This window comes from Crinia signifera, chromosome 2 (assembly GCF_055691185.1).
Source record: "Crinia signifera chromosome 2, ASM5569118v1, whole genome shotgun sequence".
Classification (NCBI taxonomy): Eukaryota; Metazoa; Chordata; class Amphibia; order Anura; family Myobatrachidae; genus Crinia; species Crinia signifera.
In genome coordinates, this window is record NC_139218.1 from 285984354 (window position 1) to 286004699 (window position 20346).

Genomic DNA, 20346 nt, shown 5'->3' on the forward strand with positions numbered 1-20346 from the left:
TTAGCGTATCGGCGCTGTCAGAATCAGCATAGTGTATGCGCGGCCAGCGTGGTCAGCGTCCCTGTCATATTTGGCGTAGTGTTCCCGCGGCCAGCATAGTCAGTCAGCGTTACGTACTCAGTCAGAGGTGAAGGTGAAGTGACTGCGGAATGGCTGCAGAACCTGTCACAATATTTAATTTGCCACAGACAGAGGAGTCGTCAGTGTTTTTTTTTATTAATTTGCTTTTTCCTGCTTTATTATTAACTAAAATCCAGTTACCAGTTAACGCATGTCGTCATTCCTGCCTCAGATGTATGATTTGGCTGGTGTGAAAGTGTTCCTGAAAAACCCCCACTATCCACGCCAGCCCGAAGCGTGGCAAGCGCACGCGTTACGCGTCCTCCCGACCTTTTCATACCCCCACTATCCACGTCGGTGTGGAGTTGATTTGGGACGCGGATTACTAACCCTCTATGCACATGTTACATCTGCCCCACCTGCAGTGCACATGGTTTTGCCCATTTTGAGAACAATTTTGTACTGCAATCAGATCTGAATAAGGGCCAATATGTTGCTGATGGAATTGGTATATAGAACAAGAATGGGTAGAAATATCAGCAGTGAAGATATTCTACATTTACTAGGATTACTTTTTCTGCATCTAATTTATTGTTAACAGCTGATGTCATTACATGTTACCATGTTTTAATATAGGACTTGCTGCAGTTAGAAGATGGGGACCTTACTATGATTGGAGACCGTGGTGTTACACTGAGCGGAGGGCAGAAAGCTCGTGTTAACCTAGCAAGGTAAGATATTTTGTGGAGGTAGCAGATGTTATGCCACCCACTTCTCTGTTGATCACAGATCATTATATAGTATCTTAGCACTGAATAGTAAATCATGTGAAGGGATACAAATGATATTTTGCTGCTATATAGGTGTGTCCCCATACATTTAGCTCTATAGGCCATGCAAGCTTTAGATGCTTGGCGCGAATGAGCAGACAGGTGCAGTTCTTATAGCGTTGGGCGCCTTTTTTTTTTTTAATGAAAATTATTCTTGGTCACAACATGGGGCCTGATTTAGAACTGATCGCACCGCTGCGAATTTGCACAGCGTGGCAAAAGTGATAATATGGTATGTGGAAGGATTAAAAGTTGTAGATAAATTTGTGCGTTTATAATTAGTTTTCAGTCTTTGTTTGGAATTGGGCGGCTTAAGCAGGAAAAAGGACATTTCAGGAATTACTGATTTGGGCCTGCTTTAGAGGTAGATGCAAACCACATGCAATGCCGTTGTTTCTGCAATTAAGCAATTTTCTACTGTGCATGTGTAAAATAATCTGAATCCCTGTACAGTGCATGCTTTACTGTGAGGGTAGGCACAAATACACAGTTGCCTACGGAGGTACTGGCGTCAGTAATGGGGAGGCAAAATGATTGGTTTCCTGGACAGTATTTGAGATGTTGTCTGAAGGAAATACAAAAAAACATAAAAACTTTGCTACATGAGTGTGCAGTGGCTGTGTCACATGTGTCACGGACATTGCTGCTTCCACAGAGGCCACCAGGAGATCTGCCATAGGCAAGTTCAAATGTCATTGGTGGGCGTGATGGTGCGCTCACAATGGATAGTCTAGAACCACTTGCGTGCTGGGGTGCAGGGAATGGACATATTGGGGCTTACACATCTCGGCTCATGGTACTGCCCAAGAGGAAGGCTCAAACTGGCATTCGCATCCTAAAATAGGTGAGCGTGTGGACACAGCTGCATTCATCTCCAAATCTATATTCTATTAACTAGATTGCCATTTTTGCTTTATGCTATGTTATGAGTGGATGTTTCAATTTCACTTAAACTGAGGGTTGTCCGTCCAACCACAAAACATTGACACAAGAAAGCAATAATAATAGGCAGGACAATATAAGAACTATCCTGTAAGGGTGTATATTTTTATCAAACAGTGACAAGTTTTAAGATTCTCTGCAGAAAATCTCTGAAATACACTTACGGTCCATACACACCGGGCGACTATGCCCAGCGTGTATGGACAGCGATGATGTCAATCATCGCTGCGGGGAAAGCCGCTCAGCGCCGACGGAGGGGGGAGGACGGCGTTGCATTACGCAGAGCTATGCAAAGCCGTCCTCAACGCTGCTCATCTGCTGGTATAACCAGCAGATGAGCAACTTTCCTGGCGATGATGCGGGAGCGCGCAGCAGCGCTCGCCGCCCATCGCCAGGGAATACACACTGGGAGGCTTTGAGCTGAAAGCCACTCAAACAGGCTGTTTTGAGTGGCTTTCAGCTCAGTCGCCCAGTGTGTATGGGCTTTTAGCTTTTCACAAGATCTTTAGTGGGATATTACTGGGCATTTGTAGCCAAGTGTTATGGAAAGATTGCAAAGTGCTCCAGCTGATAATCATATCCCATAAGATTAGGCTACTTATTATGATGTGTACACACGTTGCGAGTACCGTGCGATGCGATCGGGATCGCATCTCACAGCATGCATGCGATCTGCATACAACTTTTACTATATAGTGCAGATGTGCACTATATAGTCTGCTTGCGATACATGAACATGCATCGAGATCGCATCAGGGTCGCAAGGGTTATTAACCAAATAATATAGTCAAAATCTCATCGGAATCGCATGCAGATCACTTGGGTTTTGAACCCTTGCGATCCCGATGAGATTTTGTCTATATAATCAAAATCTCATGCTGATTGTACTGTGTGTATACACCATTAGGCTTACAATATGTAATCACTGCATGCGGGTTTTAGATGGCAACAGTAAAACCAAGTAAAAGTCAATCAACCATTTGTTCTGTTCAGCTGCACAGGCTGTTGCCTCAGATCATATTTTGCTCCGGTCACATAACATTATTTTAGTTTGGAATGCAACAATAAAAGAAAATATGTTATTATGACGAATATGAGGTTTGTATTTTACTCTGTCTATTGGGCTGAATTCTTAACAGTCAGTAAGTTGTAATAAAGAGGAATTTGGACAGAAGAGGCATCAGGGGATGCCATAGTACACAGGTTCTCAAAGTCGGTACTCAGGACCCCACACAGTGCATGTTTTGCAGGTCTCCTCACAGAATCAAGAGAAATTTTAAAAAAATGTGTCAGTCAGTAAGGAGTACACCTGCTGGGTGGGTCTGGAGGATCGACTGAGAACCACTGCCATAGTATGTTATTGAAACAAAAATGATAGTTACAGATATGATGTGTCAAACATATTGGCCTCCCTGATCACTGGACCTCATCCCCTGTGAGTTTTGGTTGTGTGTTGAAGAACTAGGGGTACTCTTTACCTAGAAGGGCGCCCATCGCGACCATCGAATGCACTAAAAATCGGGTGCGACGCGATGCCCGCGATGGCCGCGATTTCCCATAGGGACCAATGTTAAAAATGAGATTGGACCCGATTTTAGTGTTCAATGCCTCAATGCCCGCGATTTTTACATAGGAAACAATGTTAAATGGGCCACAGAGCCCTAATAGTCACCATGAACTCTGAAATGGCCCCCACAATTGTTAACGCCACCCCACGATCAACGTGAACCCGAACCGTGGCGAGCGCAGCGGTACGCGTCCTCCGACCTTTTCATGCCCTACTATCCACGTCGGCGTGGAGTTGAGAATAGAATAGTGTGGCGAGCGCAGCGAGCCACCGAGGCCCGAAGCGTGGCGAGGGGACGCGGATACCTTCACAGTTATACGCGTCCCCTCGCGGGCTTCACAGGTGTCCGTGGCGAAAAGCGGACACCTGTGAAGCCCGCGAGGGGACGCGTTTACCTGTGAAGGTATCCGCGTCCCCTCGCGGGGCTCGCTGCGCTCGCCACGCTTCGGGCCTTTGTGGCTCGCTGCGCTCGCCACACTATTCTATTCTCAACTCCACGCCGACGTGGATAGTAGGGCATGAAAAGGTCGGAGGACGCGTACCGCCGCCCCTCGCGGGCTCGCTGCGCTCGCCACTCTTCGGGTTCACGTTGATCGTGGGGTGGCGTTAACAATTGTGGGGGCCATTTCAGAGTTCACGGTCACTATTAGGGCTCTGTGGCCCATTTAACATTGATTCCTATGGCCAAATCGCGGGCATTGAGGCATTTAACATTAAAATCGCGGTCAATCACCGTTTTTAACATTGATCCCTATGGGAAAATCGCGGTCATCGCGGGCACCCGTTTTTAATGTACCCGCGATTTACCCGCGATGCCCGCGATTTTTTACCCCCGACGCCCGCGATTCCAATCGCGGACGCCCTTCTAGGTAAAGAGTACCGAACTAGGTGTATCGGGAAGGATGCCATACAGTTTTTCTTTGTGATTCTTGCACTAGTTACAATAATTAGATAATTAGTCCATCACAAGATGCCAGTACTGCAGACAGTACACCACTGCCAATTTCAATTTGCATGAAACTGCTCATCTTGTATGATGGAGAGCTGAATGGTGTATGCAGTACATCCTACATTTGCCAGCTCCGATCCATACTTGCCTACTATACTTACTAATGCAGTAGTTAGCGGCATGCCAGGTCTGCATTTATTTCTATTTTGTATTTTGCAGGGCAGTTTATCAGGATGCAGACATTTATCTCCTGGATGATCCTTTGAGTGCTGTGGATGCAGAAGTCGGCAGACATTTATTTGAGAAGTATGTTTGCTTTTGCGTTACATGTATACCTTGCATGTTACCTTTTCTTAGACAGTTTTTCAGGCTGAGTTACCCAAACATCCTTTATGTCCTAATGACAGGTACAAGTTGGATACATTTATTGCATTTCTAAAATACATGCACATCCCTAATAATAACTGAATGTCATTTACCTTTGCAGGCAATATTCTGATTTGTCACAATTGCAATGATAATAATTTAGCATGTGCGCACCTTAACCCACTGGGGCATACACACTGGGCGACTTTGAGCTTAAAGCCACTCAAAACTGCCCGTTTGAGCGGCTTTCAGTTCAAAGCCGATTCAAAGCCAATTTATCGGCCCAAAGTGCCGAAAACGGATGAAATCGGCCGAAAATCGCATAGTGTATGGGGGCCTTAAGTCTGAAAAAGATTTTAGTGATAAAATTCACAAAACCTTGGCTCCCCTTTTAAAGTACATTTAAAGTACTTGTATTTGCAGTTAGGGTGGCATTAGCAAGGGTACCTTTTTAAATTAGCCCCCCCCCCCTTGAATTGACATATACTGTACAGTTGATATTGAAAGCCTGCGTCTAGTTTTTATTTCCTCTGCACATATGTGAGCCAGCAGAGCTAGGTCACGCAGGGATAGATGCATCCTTGTATGTAGTAATAATAATTAAAAAGACAAGTGTCTGTGTGAGTGGTTAGGAAGAGGGCATTGGAATATCAGGGCAGCAGGGTGATATGCCTAGAAACCTTGCATCAGCCCTTCATCTGGTACATGTTTTGCAAACGTAACTGTCCAGCAGATGCATCCTGGTATAACTGTATATGTGTACGAATTGTTTTCCTGGCGGAATATCTGTCATTCTTTTTGTGCAGTCCTAGCTCTCTGTAGGCTGTTTGTTTAATAAAGTTTGTGTCTGCCTCTGGTCACAGCTTCTGTTGCACTCTTTGATGTTATTGTTTTCCCATCTAACAGCAGTGTTATCTAAATAAATTCAGACATTTGTTTTTCTTGACGCAGACAGTAGATTTCGGATGTGTATGACAATGCTCAGAAAGTTACTTTGATGATTAGTTTCCCTCTCATATTCCCACAAAGTGAACTGATGCTCAATGCCTTGATTATGCCGTGAAACATATTCACTATACAGAATGCATTTGTTACCCGTCTAGGCCCTGGGATATAAAACATTTATCGGTTCAGCAATACTGTAAGAATTTGCACATGAAATGTGTCAAACAAAGCGCTTAAATTAAGGCATAGAAGCTTGTTATCCCATTCTTTTTCTATTTATGAAATCAGAATGTGAGGCGAGAGACGACTGAAAGTGTTCTCTATCTCAAATCTGTCAAAGTCCTTTTGAAACAGAACATTTTTTTCCCAGTTTTGTCCTGTACAATGGATATGAATTCTTATTGAATCTTTTTACAGAAGCTTTTGCTTTCACACACACACCCGTACAATGGCGTTCTAAAACCAATTCTCCTTTGCAGCAAATTTTCATTAAAACAACAAGTGTGTGGCCCTGACATTGGCTCCCTGCATAAGGGGGAGTCTGTGGCCTTCACTCAGCCACAGCTTGTCAGTGACATTTATATTACATACAGGAATTCAGTGTCCTTCAGCACTTCCACTGTGAATAAAGCCTTGCTCTATCTTTAATAGGTGTCATTATTAATGCGAACTGATTGCTGAGCTACTCAATTACAATAAGTATGTAGTAACGCAGAATTGAAAATCGTTTTCGGATTCCCTTTGTTTCACAAGCTTTAATTATAATGTGTATTTTCTGCTGGGGAATCGTAACAGAATGCCTGAATGGAACCTTCTTTAGGGCTCCTCTCCCTTGGCTACTTGTTGGCAGACAATCTAGACAGATGGGCCGAATCCAGGATTCACCTTGAGATTCATGCAATTTCCTTTCTGTTGCTAAGATTTGCGTTCAATCGCTGAAGGTTCTGCCAGACCAATGAAATTGCTGGTAGTTTAGAGTGTTTAATGTGCAGGATAAAGCATTATAAATTCCATACATAAAATACAGATACAGCTCTCACTTCGGCCCTACTTGCTTATATTTCATATTTACATTTTATTACAGTTTGTGTCCAACAGCTTTCCACTAATCCATTTTGTCATTGGATCAAATTGATAAAGACTTAATATTGGTTTGGTGCATATTTTGTTTTGGCGTTTATAGGTGTACTGCTGTATAAATGCAGAAGTGTTTTTCCTTATTTATAACTACCGATGTGTAATTGTCTTATAGGTGCATCTGCCAGGCTCTGCGTAAAAAGCTGTGTATTTTGGTTACCCATCAGCTGCAGTACCTGAGTGCAGCCAAGCAAATACTCATCCTGAAGGAGGTATGTTCTTCTTGTAACCAAGTAGATAATTGGTGGGATTAACCCACTGCTAGATCAGGTTTACCATTCAGCTGTAGGCTTCTAGAATGTTTACAATATTACTTTATATAAGGATATTTACCATCCATATGCTTCAATTATAGTATAATATATTATAGTGCTAACTGGTACCTCTTTCTCTTACATATGGAAGTGTGTATTGAGCACCAGATGAATAGGTTTTCCCATTAAACAAGAGCACAGGGAAACCATCTGAATGTGTTAAACTTGTTGTGCATGTTTTGTGATCGTGAAACACAGTAAGAAATGTGCTATTACTGCTTTTTAAGGGCCAGATGGTAGGAAAAGGAACATTTCCGGAGCTACTCCAGTATGGTGTCGACTTTGCCTCTCTACTGAAAAGCGGAGATGATGAGCAGTCGCCAAATCAAGATGGGCAGCTAATAAAGTTGTCCAGGATCCGTACCTTCTCTCAGTCGTCAGTCTGGTCTCAGGACTCTTCAGTGCAGTCACACAAAGAAGGAGCTACAGACGCTTTACCAGTGAGTTCAATATATTCTTATGTTCGATATGTAATTGTATAGCCATACTAACATGCAGTAACAGTTTCTCATTTTATTAAATAGAACGCAATATATAGGCTTTCCATTGGGACTATGGGGTAGATGTACTAACCTTGGAGAGAGATAAAGTGGATGGCGATAAACCAACCAATCAACTCCCAACTGTCATTTTGCAAACATTGCCTGTAACATGGCAGTTAGGAGTTAATTGGTTGGCACTTTATCTCTCTCCATGGCTTAGTGTATCTCCCCCTCTACATCATTTGCTTAGTCTCTCGCCATGTATAAGGTCGTCCTTAGTGACTTGTGTCTTACTCACAGGCGGAACCTGTTCTGACAGCGGTTCAGGAAGAGAGTCGCTCAGAGGGCACTGTTGGCTTCAAGGTGTACAGGAAATATTTCCTCTCTGGATCTAGCTACATGATGATTTTTATGCTCTTCTTGCTGAGTATGTTTGCACAGGTATGTGGAGGTTATGCATTTCTGGTAATGCAATAGTTGCGTGACTTTTTGTTTTAAGCTGCTAATGTCTCTTCTGTTAGTGAATTGTACAGTAATTTTTGCCCTCTAGATATATAGGTCAGTGTCTTTCAACAGCGCATGCTTCAGAGTTGCAAAACATTTGCAAAGGTTTTCATGGCACAAATGGCACAAATATGATCTGGGTGTATTATGGGAGTGTGGCAGACTTGTTGCTGAGCTGGTTCCAAATTTATGCTGTGTTCACCTGGCTATATAGTCAAAATCGATAGCAAGTTAGTGCAAATCACACTGGTTTCTGAACCTGATTTCTGTTCGATCCTGATGCATGGCTTTGCTTTCGAAAGTAGAAATGGAATGTGCAGCACAGTCTATTTCTACTATGTCGGAACGAGGGCCATGCTGCTCAATTCTCATATCAGCAAGTGAATCTGCCACACACATATGAAAATAGATGGCCACACGAGCAATCACAACTCGTTTGCAATTGAGTACAAATATGCTGCATATGTGTACTCAATTGCAAAGGCTTACAGTTGTATTATCGACCACACTTAGGTCGACAGTCATTAGGTCGACACTGTTGGGTCGACAGGCAGGAAGGTCGACAGGGTTCTAGGTCGACATGGTTGAAGGTCGACAAGTGTCTAGGTAGACGGGACAAGGTTGACATGGTTTTAGGTCAACATAGCGTTAGGTCGTCATGGGTTCTGTCAATAGGTCGCGAGGTCGACATGGGTTTTTTTCACTGTTTTTTGAGCCGACATGTGCAAACAGGCGGTATTTCATGCCCTACCATCCACTAGGGCGTGGTGGGAGAATAAAATAGTGCCGGAAGCATCGCGGTTGACTTCAAATGTCTATGTCTATGTCGACTGTGTCATCATTCGGGCAAAAAAAAAATGTAAAACCCCATGTTGACCTCGTGACCTGTCGACACAACCCATGTAGACCTAACGTTATGTCGACCTTGTCCCCTGTCGACCTTGTCCCCTGTCGACCTTGTCCCCTGTCGACCTTGTCCCCTGGCGACCTTGTCCCCTGGCGACCTTGACACCTGTTGACCTTAAACCATGTTGACCTAGAACCCTGTTGACCTTCCTGCCTGTCGACCTAACTGTGTCGACCTAATGACTGTCGAACTTAGTGTGGTCGATAAAACGATCCACACCCATTGCAAATGGGTTGAGGTTGCCCCAGAACAAGGAACATTGGGCTTAAGGATAACCCTATGGCTACACAGACTGGACCCAGCCGTAGTCATGCAGGCTCCATGATTTTCTTTTACATGAAAGCTCGCAGCTGGCATCAGATACATGCCACAAAAACAGCATGCCTCCTTTTTTACAACCACTGCCCTTTAGCACCATGTTAACACCCCCAAACAGTAACTTTCTGCCAATCACTTTGCAATTAAAGCCTTCATTGCTTGCAGTGGTACCTTCCTGCATGCGCAGTGCGAACACAGCACATGCGCAGTCTGCTGAAAATCAGTTCTATAGAAAATAGACTCTGCAGCCATCTCTGAATAAGATCCATAGACCCTCAGTGTGTTCATAGGCCTTTCCCGGCAAGAAGAGGGGGTTTCAGGTATTGATGTAGCAGTACCCTAGTACATCCAGCATGTGGCACTGCTACATTAGGTGTTTATCGATCCTTGTCAGGTTCTTGTGAAACTGCATGACTGTAAGCCGTCTTACATTATGTTGTAGTTTGTACTAAAAAGAGAATTCCACAGATTTCACTGTGCCTAGAGCAGCAGTCAGAAAAAATACCCAAAGGGGATAAGGTGCCCATACACGGTACAATTATTGTATACAATATCGCATCTCATTGCATAAGTTTTGCAATGCAATGAGATGAGAAGAGATGAGATCTAGTACATATAGTATCTGCAGCACATACTTTTTGAGCTGTGCGATGAGATGTGTAATCTCATCGCACCCAACAATTGTATCGTGTAGTGGCACCTATTGTTCTGCCCCCCAAAACGCTACAGAAAACACATGAATTAGGATAATTCCTAATAGCGCTCTAAATATAAAATAAGCAGGTATGATAATTACCTATCCAGTGAGGGATCCATTACTGGATAGGTAATTATCATACATGCTTATTTTATGTTGCAGTTTGTGTTTGGATGCACCCATGGTGAATGCATCGTTTACCACTTAAGGATGCATGTACTTAAAAGATGACATGCATATGAGTTCAAACATAAAATGAATGCAAACTGATATGGAGGTTGCATTTTGCACAATAGGACCATGTACTAGATATAATTACCCTTGTGGTGTATTTTTGAAGAAAGTGATTTTTATATTACTGTAATTACTTATTACTTATGTATGTAATGAGCTATGATTATTAGTTATATTTTCTACCCTTAGGTTTCATATGTTTTGCAAGACTGGTGGCTTTCTTATTGGTAAGTTTTATATAAATATTAGAAGAATTAATTTAACTACGATGCATTCTGGAAATTGTAGACTATTACAGGTATTTAGTGGGGGGCGGTATAAATTTAAATTTTTTGCTCGTAATAAAAAAGGAAAAAACTAAATTCAGACAGATCCAAGTGAAGCCTTCTCTGCTTTACCTCACAGATAACTGAAACTTTGGCTGCAATATATTTATTATGCATTAAAAACAGGGTGTAGGTAATGATAACACGAGTTGTTCTCTACCATTTTTAATACCTGTTAATATAGACACATTCCATTGTTTTGAAATTGGGCACAATAAAACAGAAGCACAAAGTGTTTCAGCTAATGTGTGTGCTGACAATGTAATACAGTTACCTGTACAGTTGTGTGATTTTTACATAAAGTCAGAGCTGCCTGTACCAAGGGGCTGCACCATGATGTAAAGTAGGGAAGGAAACTAGGAAGATGCAGACTGAGAGGGGAACGTACTAGCCTGCAGAGTCTAGCCACTTTCCATTTGAAGTTTCTAGATGAAATAGAAGAGGATTTTGAGTCTTTCCGGGATATGTACTAAGAAGTTGACCAGTGCATCCAATCAGATTCTACTTATTTATCTAGCACCATGAAGATAATAGCTAGAATCTGATTCCTGTGAGCAACATTAGGGCCATCTTAAGAACATTGTTGGCCTTGGGCAAGGAATGCACTATGGCCCCTACCCACACATTAATGGTAATAAATAAAACAATATAAAATTTGAGCAATAATAATTTAAATAGGAAAACTTAAAAAAACATGCGAACAATGATATTTGAATATGAATTAGGTCCACATTAACCACTTCGGTGGTATGCCTGGAAATTTCCGGGCATACCACCAGTATGTAGGTGTGCGCCAGTGGTGCCTCCAGCTGTGCACCACGTCTAGCGACACCCCACCATTGTCGCACCCCCTTAGTGGCCCCCCCTGCCCCTCCGGAGATTGTATGCTGGAACTCCCCTGCCCCTGCCCTGCCACCATTCGCTGCAGTGAGCAGGCGTCGGTGGCAGGCCCCGCTTCAGAAGTTTGTGCTGCCGAGCCTGCCATCTGGTCACTGCTGTGAATGGCGGTGGGGGCAGTGGAATGGGAACCCCTGCGATCCTGGGTGTGGAGTGGGCTGCGGTGAGCGACAGGGGGGGGGGGGGGGGGGGGGGGTGGTGCACGGCAGGGTGGCTGCCCCTAATTTCTCTGGTGGGTTTTTCTGGGGCAGGAGGCTGCCTTGGTAGGTTTGTCCTGCCCCAGAAAAACTCACCACTCAAGGGGCTAACTAATTTATAATAAAAGCATCATGTGCCATTATGGTTATGTCTCTGCCAATAATTTTTGGCCTCAATTAACACTATAGCTCTACTACTACTGATTCACTAATTAAGATATTGTAGGGGGCGCCTTTATTAACCCTTTGAGTACCAAGTAGATTTTTTATAATTGGTGTGAAAATTGCAAACATTTTTATTCATCATATTGACCTATAATGTTTACCATGTATAAGTAATATAATCTATTTGTATACAACATTTTATATTTTAATTTATATAACAAATGTGAGCGACGCTGGAATTTTTTTGTCTGCATATTTTGTGCATCTTTCACAGTAACACATGGGTTAAATAAAACATTTTTAGTTTAACCCATTAAAGGTTGCGTATCCCTTATCCAAAATTCTCGGAACTGGTAGAATTTAGGATGTCGGATTATTCCGTATTTCAGAATATTTTTATACCTCAATGAGGTATTTTGAGGTATCTTGCATTTATGATATATACCACACATGAAATACACACAAATATATTTTATTTGTGCATGAAACAAAGTTTGTGTACAATCTCAGGCACTGAATGTGAATGCCAAGCAATCATTTTCTTGCACATATTTAGTGCCAGTTACATATCATTTCCTCCGTAGTGCCAGTTACAGATTTACCCAGTAGAATTTTAGCAAAAATTAAAAATAAAATAAATAGCATTCTGGAAACTATGGATAAGGGTTAATTTGGATAAGGGATACTCAGGGGGGTATGCAATGTGCCACCGCTATTTCCGACATGGGAAATAGCAGCGGCTCCCTATTCAATGCTGTCATTAACGGGATCACTGCCTGTGTCCCCAGAAGAGCCCCCCCCCAAACACACACACACACATTCTGGGGCAGGCAGTGAGGCTTAAATCTACCTGCCTGCCACCGTCCCCCAGCTCCCTGGGGCATTGAATTGGGTGACAGGGAGGGCTGGCAGGGAATGCTGCAGCCCTCCAGAACCCTGCGAATGTGCAGCGAATCCTAAACAGGATTTGCTGCACATAGCGTAATTTGTCATTAAATACTGCCCAATGCATCATGTAACCATACTGTGTGTTCCGTGGAATTGTCCCATATAACATGCAGCACATTGAATGGAACAACGCCACCACCCAGTTCATCAAATGATGAATTGGATAGATTTAAGGATACACCCTTATAAGATGGTCATTGTGTTACGAATCACAACATTGGCCGATCTATTGGAGCAGTGTTCATGATATGAGTAGTGATAGCAAGCACCCGCCATACTAATGTGTGAGCATACATTTCCTACATTCTTGTTTAAGGAACCCTACTTCTTTCAGTCACTGTAATCTATGACTCCGATAAATCTCAAGGGCAATCAGCTATAATGTTACAAATGTATTGATTACATGTCAGCTCTTTGCTGAAGTGTCATTTTCAGAGCTGTGGATTTGTGTTTCCTGTATTAGGGCAACAGAACAGGAAAAACTGAACGTTACCGGCCCCTATAACAATGGTACAAACCCAGAGCAATTGGATCTCGGCTTCTATTTGGGTATCTATGCAGGTAATGCATAATACAAACTATTCTATTCTTTTGTGTACATTCTATCTGAAGCATTTTATTGCTTCATCATGGCTACTACGGTGAAATGTATATACTTGACATAGTTGTTATGCTTTCATTTTGTACATACTTTGTGTAAGCATGCCTCGCTTGCCTTGTTCCCCTTTGCCCTCCCGCGCATGTGATATAATGCCCCCAGTAATGTTAGAACCATGATAATTGTTGTTTGAGTTCTCATTACTATTTGTAGGACTTGCTAATGTAGTATGTTGCAGTGCAGTATGCACCATTTATTATAGCAACAACATTTATCAAAGACCACCTGAAGGGTCATGGGCCCTGATGTGAGCCTGTACCTGTGATGTGCTTGGAGGGGAAACTAGAGTCCTGTGCATTTGTGCTTGTCACACATGCAGTGGCTAATGCTGGCAAAGTATAGTCAAGGCTACAGCAAGCAAATGCCATCTTTATATGGCATTAGCTGCAAAGACCAAGCTTTGGAGTGCAGAGTTTGGTAAAACTGTGGCTGCATTCTGGAATGAAGGGATCACAGCAAATAATGGAGTTATCGGCTGCAGTCCCTCAGTCATATGTTAGGGTGATACTACTGCCAAAAATGGGTGCTTTTGTAGGATAAACCACAAATATTTAATGATCAATGGGCCTCCCAAGTGTGACTAACTGCAGTACACATGGAGCAGACAGTGGAACTTGAACATGGATTATTGAGGTAGATGCTCAGATTCCCAAATCACAATACCAATGAAATGAATCCAAATGGTGATTAATAGTTTTAAGGTTTGCTTTAGAGTTGGGCATTAATGGTAGGGTTACTCTGCAGAATGGTTACAGTAAGGGGGGTATTCAATCTGAGGGTCACGGCAGTCGAGCTTGCTTGACCGCCGTGACCCAGACCCGTTCTCGGTCAGCTCGACCGAGAACATGCAGGCTGGATTCAATGTCCCACCTGCCGGGGAGCGAAAAAGGGGGCGTGGCCGCGAGTTGCGGCCGGGAAGAGGCGAGCTGCAGCCTGCAGCTCGTCACTTCCCGGCTGTTCATGCTAGTGATGTCGGGCTCGTTCTGCCGAGAAACCCTGCTCAATGCTGTCGGGGAAGACAGCATTGAATAGGGCCCGGCAAGCATCTCCCCGACGGGAGATGCTCGCCGGGGATTGAATATCCCCCTTAGCCTGCTGGAGAAGTGGGTTAGGACTTGGTTACAATACTCACCTGGATTCACCGATATTGTGACTGCTGGGATTCCGCTTGGCATTTCTTACCCAAGCCCCAGAAAGCCATTGTTGGTCATTGCATGTAACCATTAAGCTATTAATTTTCAATGTCATTCACATACTGTAATACAGGTCTATTGTATATTACATTGTTGAATTACCAAGCACTATCATAATGTGGGGGCTAAAGCCTTGGTAACTTTTGTCGACATAGACAAAAGGCGAACATGGCAATGGTTGACACGTGAAAGAGTCGATATGGGAATTTTTTCAAAATTTTTTTGAGACCTTTTCATACTTTACCATCCATGTGGACTCCCATTGGAAACAGTAAAGTGTGACGAGTGCAGAACTAGTGGAGCGAGGCACCTGTCCCGAAGCATGGTGACTCAAGTGAGCTATACCGGGGTATGTGTACACTAATTTGGGGTCCAGGTGATGAAATGCATACAGACAAGATAAAACCATGAAAACCTCATGTCTACCATTTCATGTGTTGCCCATTTCCACGTGATTGTGACGTCTTTTTTTTTTTCCTATGTAAACCTTGTACATGTTGACCATTTGGTGTTGACTTATTGACTCTCTACTTAATCTCACTACTACTACTACTACTACTACTACTACTACTACTACTACTACTACTACTTAGACCGGTGGTAGCCAACTTTAGTACTCCAGAGCTACCAACAGTTCACATTTTCCAGACAACCTAGCCGCTGCACAGGTGCACTCATTACTCACAAACACATTTTAAGATCCACAGGTGGAGCCAATTCACTTGTTGTTCTGTGAGGAGATCTAGAAAACATTAACTGTTAGCTCTCGAGGACTGGAGTTGGCTAACCCAGCTTTAGACCCTATACTGTCAGACAGCCATGTGAGATTGTCCACAGTGCACCACTGGCATAGTCACGGTGCATTTGATAAAGTCCTTACCATATTTTTCTGGAAACAGTGTATGCTTCATTCTTATCTTACTCACCAAACATATTATTGGACAAATTCACTTGAGAGTTCCCCACAGAGGATCCTGTCCCCAAATAAGCTTGAAGGTTAAAGAAGTGCTCGAACCACTTTTGCATATGAGGAACAGATGGGCTGCTACTGCTTCTAGGGGTGTGGATCAGTTGATCACCAGCAAGTTGTTAGACAGTCATTGGGTCGACATGCAGGAAGGTCAACATGAGTTAGGTCAACAGGGTCATTATTTCGACATGGGAATTTTACTCGGATGTTGACACAGTCAACATGGACACAGGTTAAAGTGCACCAGGTCCCCTCGCATGGCTCGCTACGCTTGCCATTCTTCAGGCTCTGTGCCTCGCTACTCTCGGCACACTATTTTATTCTCCCGCCACGCACTAGTTGATGGTAGGGAATGAAATGCTGCATGTCGGCTCATGTCGGCTCAAAAAACAGTGAAAAAAAAGTATGTCGACCTAATGACCCTGACGACCTAATGACCCTGTCGACCTAATGACTGTGTAACTGGTGACCCAATGACCGTATCCCGCTTCTAGAGACATTCTGCAGTCATCACCTGACCACATTTGTTACGCACAATGGGGCAGATGTATTAAGCTTTAACAAGAGAAAAATCCAAGGGTGATAAAGAGATAAACGTCCAGCCAATCACCTGCTAACTGCCATGTTACAGCCTGTGTTTGAAAAAAGTCAGTAAGGAGCTGATTGGCCGGGCATTTATCTCTACTTGGGCGAGATGTATCAAACGGAAAATGCGGTAAAACCCCGGTTTTACTGCATTTTCCAATGTATCAATACCCTTAGGGTGACGATACCCTATAGAAGCCTATGGGCTTCTTTTCGCCGCCCGCCACCTCCGACGCAAACCCGCCGCCTCGCCGACTCCCCCTCTGGCTTACCTTCCTGAAGGGTCCTGGACCCTGGAAGGTAAACCCCTCCTCCCCCTAGTGAAGCAGCCGAACATCCTTCCGGCTGCAGGGGGGAGGAGGAGGTGCCGGGGTCAGCCTGCTTAGCTGTCCCCGGCGTGAGGGGAGAGCCAGGCGGCAGGGAGGTGACAGAGACCCCCCGCACACCACAGTACAGGTATCGCGGGGGGCCTCCGTCACGGCAAAGCGATGTCAGCCGCATATGTTGGTACATATGCACTGGCATCGCGGCGGGTGGACGGCGATGTATTTTAATACATCCCGCCCCTTATCACACTTGTATTTATCTCTTGTTAAGGCTTAATACATCTGCCCCAATGATCCTATTGATATTTGTGTATTTATTACATTCCACACACAGCAATTTGTACAATATTGCACTATGTACTGTATGGGCAGCACCTGGAATATATCTGTTTCCATGGTTACATATTTGTATTACATAAGGTTAAAGACCTTGTAGAATATATACTGTACAGACACTGCTTACTTATTTTATTTAATAAAACCATTTGTATAGTTGTTATGGCTTCTTGTGTTTTACATTATTTATTATTTGTATTATTTCAGGATTAACAGTGGCTACCATTTTCTTTGGCATTCTTCGTAGTCTAATGGTGTTTCATGTCCTCGTCTCTGCTGCCCAGGCTTTGCACAACCAAATGTTTCAGTCACTCCTACGCGCGCCAGTCTTGTTTTTCGACAGGAACCCAATCGGTAGGTTTATGTCGCATTACTTTTGCTTTGTTGAACTATTGTTATGGAAAATAATCTCTTTCTTGTTAAGCACCTGCAGAACAAGATCAAAGGTATTTTTGCCACTCCTTAGTGTGTATGGCGTGCTAACACTAATGTTATTACAGCAGGTTAAGAATACAAGCATGTAGTTTCAGTGCACTTACTTCTGGGATGTATGGCTTATTATAGATTTTGGTTATGGCCTTTTATTACATTTTTAACTTTCTCTAAAAAAAAAAAAAGTTTTGTCCAGGCTGATGCAGAGTGGGAAGTACATTTTTTTTGCATTAAAAAGCATTTCGGTAATTGTGTGTGTGTGTTTGTGTGTGTGTGTGTGCGCGCACAATAAGTAATATGTACACTCACATCCAGATCAATGGACCTACACACTTGTGACTCCATTTGAAGAAGCTGGTGGTGTGACGGAAGAGGCGAGTAAGCATACAGAGTGCATAGTGAAGGCATGTGCTCACCAATGCACGTGATTTAACCGTGGGCAGAGACAGATATATATAGCCCTCAAGCCACTATTACAGTGGCTTGAGGGCTATTGCAGTGATGCAAGTAGCTAGCAATCCTCCTGTACACAAAAATAAAGGTTCAAGTAATAACTCCACCTTTTTTAAAGAGTCCAAGCAATTCCTAGACCGGTTTGGTTGGGCAAAAGCATGGGGCCCTTTTGAACAAACCCCCCTCCAACAAAAAAACCCTGCATTCAGTTGCAAGCTATGACATGCTGGGGTAGCAGAGTTCGACAATAATTTTTTTTTTCACTTTTTTTGTAAATATTATTATTTGTAAATGAATTCATTATCAAAGCCTAATTCAGTGGTGCACACTTTTTTTTTTTTTTTTTTACAACTGCATCTTTATGCAAATCCTGCAGCCAATTCTCAGCCTACTGACATGCCCACTGGCAGTGACACTATTCCGATGTGTACCTTTGATTGGAGTATCAAAGGTAGCATGAGTCCTATGGCAGGTGCAATATCATAGCCTGAACATGTCCTCCTGTGTCAGAGCTATAGTCACAGTGAGTGACATGCCCGAGTCTGTCTAGCCGCTTCCCCGTTCCCTCCCAGGAGGCCCAATTCAATTGTATCTCTCTGTGTAGAGTTTCAACCTGCGTCTTAGCTCTGTAACCATGGGGATGCAAGCGCAGTGTCCCTCTGAATCATGCCCTCAGTGTGCTAAGTACTGTATTTAGAATTAGTATATTTTGTCACGCAGTAATGTGCATAATATAGCAGATTAAGCATAGCAATGCATGGTGTGAGTCACTTGTCTGCAGCCGCTTGCCTGCTCATAATTTGCTCAGATTACATGATTGTTACTTTATTTTGCTCATAGAGGTACATTTTCTAAGATGTGAGTTCTATTGAAGATGGAATGTTGCTCACAGCAACCAACCAGAACCTACTTCTTATTTAATTAACACAATATAATCTGATATGTTGCCGATGGCAACATCCCATCTTCAATAGACCTCCCACCTTAGTAAATAAACCCCATAGTGTCCGAAGCGCTTAATTCATGTTTGTACGCATTGGCAGATGTTTTCGCAATGGAACGATTTATTATCAGATGTGCTGCGATCCCAACTAGCGCATTTATGGAGATGCCTCTGCAATCCCTCTCTCAATGAGGATTTAATGGATAATTAATTGAAAGTAAATGATAGTTTGGAGGTGTTAACAAATAGAGGTTGGTAAAATGCAGACGTGTCATGGCTGTGTTTGGGGTATGTATCTGCCGTCACCTGCAAGCTCGTAAGTTCAAAAACATGTCTCCAGCACTGCTACTGCTGTGTCCAGTCTGTGTAGTCATAGGCTTAATCTTGGCCACAATGTTCCTCGTTTTGCGCAGTGTTGCAGCTGGCTGGATTTGTATGGAGATAGTAGCTGGTGGCTTTGCAAATCCCATCAGCTGCAACATCTGTCACAGATCAGTTGATTGGCGATGTACTGAGCAGTCCTATGTTTGTGCTGTTAGCTGCTGGAGGCATTGCAACTGCGTATGAGATCATAGGTGCTGCCTCAATCACAGGATCGGATTTTGAGAAGGGTGATAGGGACGGCCGCCCCTGGGCCCCCACATTAGGGGCCCCCTACATACGTTGGTGGGTCAGCTGTTCATTAATAGCAGCCACTGAGGATCTCCTCTGGAGCCCCAGGGACAGCAGCCTGGACCCATACACCTTGGAAACCATGGAGAACAATTGCTGCTTCCCTAATTGCTTCTAGGACCACCAGGGCTACCTGGTGGTCCACAATCTTCTGTAGTCCTGGAGCAATTCTGATTGCAGCATATCTATCTATCTATCTCTCTTTCTCTCTCTCTCTCTCTCTCTCTCTCTCTCTCTCTCTCTCTCTCTATATCCCCCCCTCACTCCCTCTCTCTCTTTCTCTCTCTCTCTCTCTCTCTCTCGAATATATATATATATTGGCTGTGGTTGGGATTGTCTCACCTTATAAAAGCCATTTTATAAGGTGAGATCTCCTCTGGAGCCCCAGGGACAGCAGCCTGGACCCATACACCTTGGAAACCATGGAGAACAATTGCTGCTTCCCTAATTGCTTCTAGGACCACCAGGGCTACCTGGTGGTCCACAATCTTCTGTAGTCCTGGAGCAATTCTGATTGCAGCATATCTATCTATCTCTCTTTCTCTCTCTCTCTCTCTCTATATATCCCCCCCTCACTCCCTCTCTCTCTCTCTCTTTCTCTCTCTCTCTCTCGAATATATATATATATTGGCTGTGGTTGGGATTGTCTCACCTTATAAAAGCCATTAGTTACTTGGCAGTGAGCATTAACCCAGGAAAAAAACACATGTTCATTTTAGCTATGATGTGTAAGCAGGTGCCAGTTTCCCAAGAAAACCAGTTTTTAGTGTAGGACTTGCAGTGAAATGGGGTCCCTTGGCGATGGGCTGCAAGCTTAAATGCATTGATCAATTCATGAACTAAAACCCCATTATTTATTGATTATTTGAATGTTAAGGTGAGTTAGTTTGTTGTAGTGAGTGCTGGGCCCCCAGTGTTTGTATTTACTAGAGTGTGTGGTCACAGGCCACCGCACCCCACCCTGGGATGTGGGTGCTGTTTGCACCCCATTCC

At 43.5% G+C, this 20346-nt stretch overlaps 1 protein-coding gene across 1 annotated transcript in view; it reads left to right on the forward strand.

The window, feature by feature from the left end:
- ABCC4 (ATP binding cassette subfamily C member 4 (PEL blood group)) overlaps positions 1–20346 on the forward strand; it is a 256979-nt gene that overhangs the window by 72661 nt on the left and 163972 nt on the right. Inside the window, exons 12-19 of the mRNA XM_083168791.1 lie at positions 697–791; positions 4568–4654; positions 6912–7008; positions 7338–7550; positions 7893–8033; positions 10442–10479; positions 13249–13346; positions 17061–17207. Coding sequence (XP_083024917.1) covers positions 697–791; positions 4568–4654; positions 6912–7008; positions 7338–7550; positions 7893–8033; positions 10442–10479; positions 13249–13346; positions 17061–17207 — 916 coding nt within the window. The remainder of the gene's footprint in view (positions 1–696; positions 792–4567; positions 4655–6911; positions 7009–7337; positions 7551–7892; positions 8034–10441; positions 10480–13248; positions 13347–17060; positions 17208–20346) is intronic.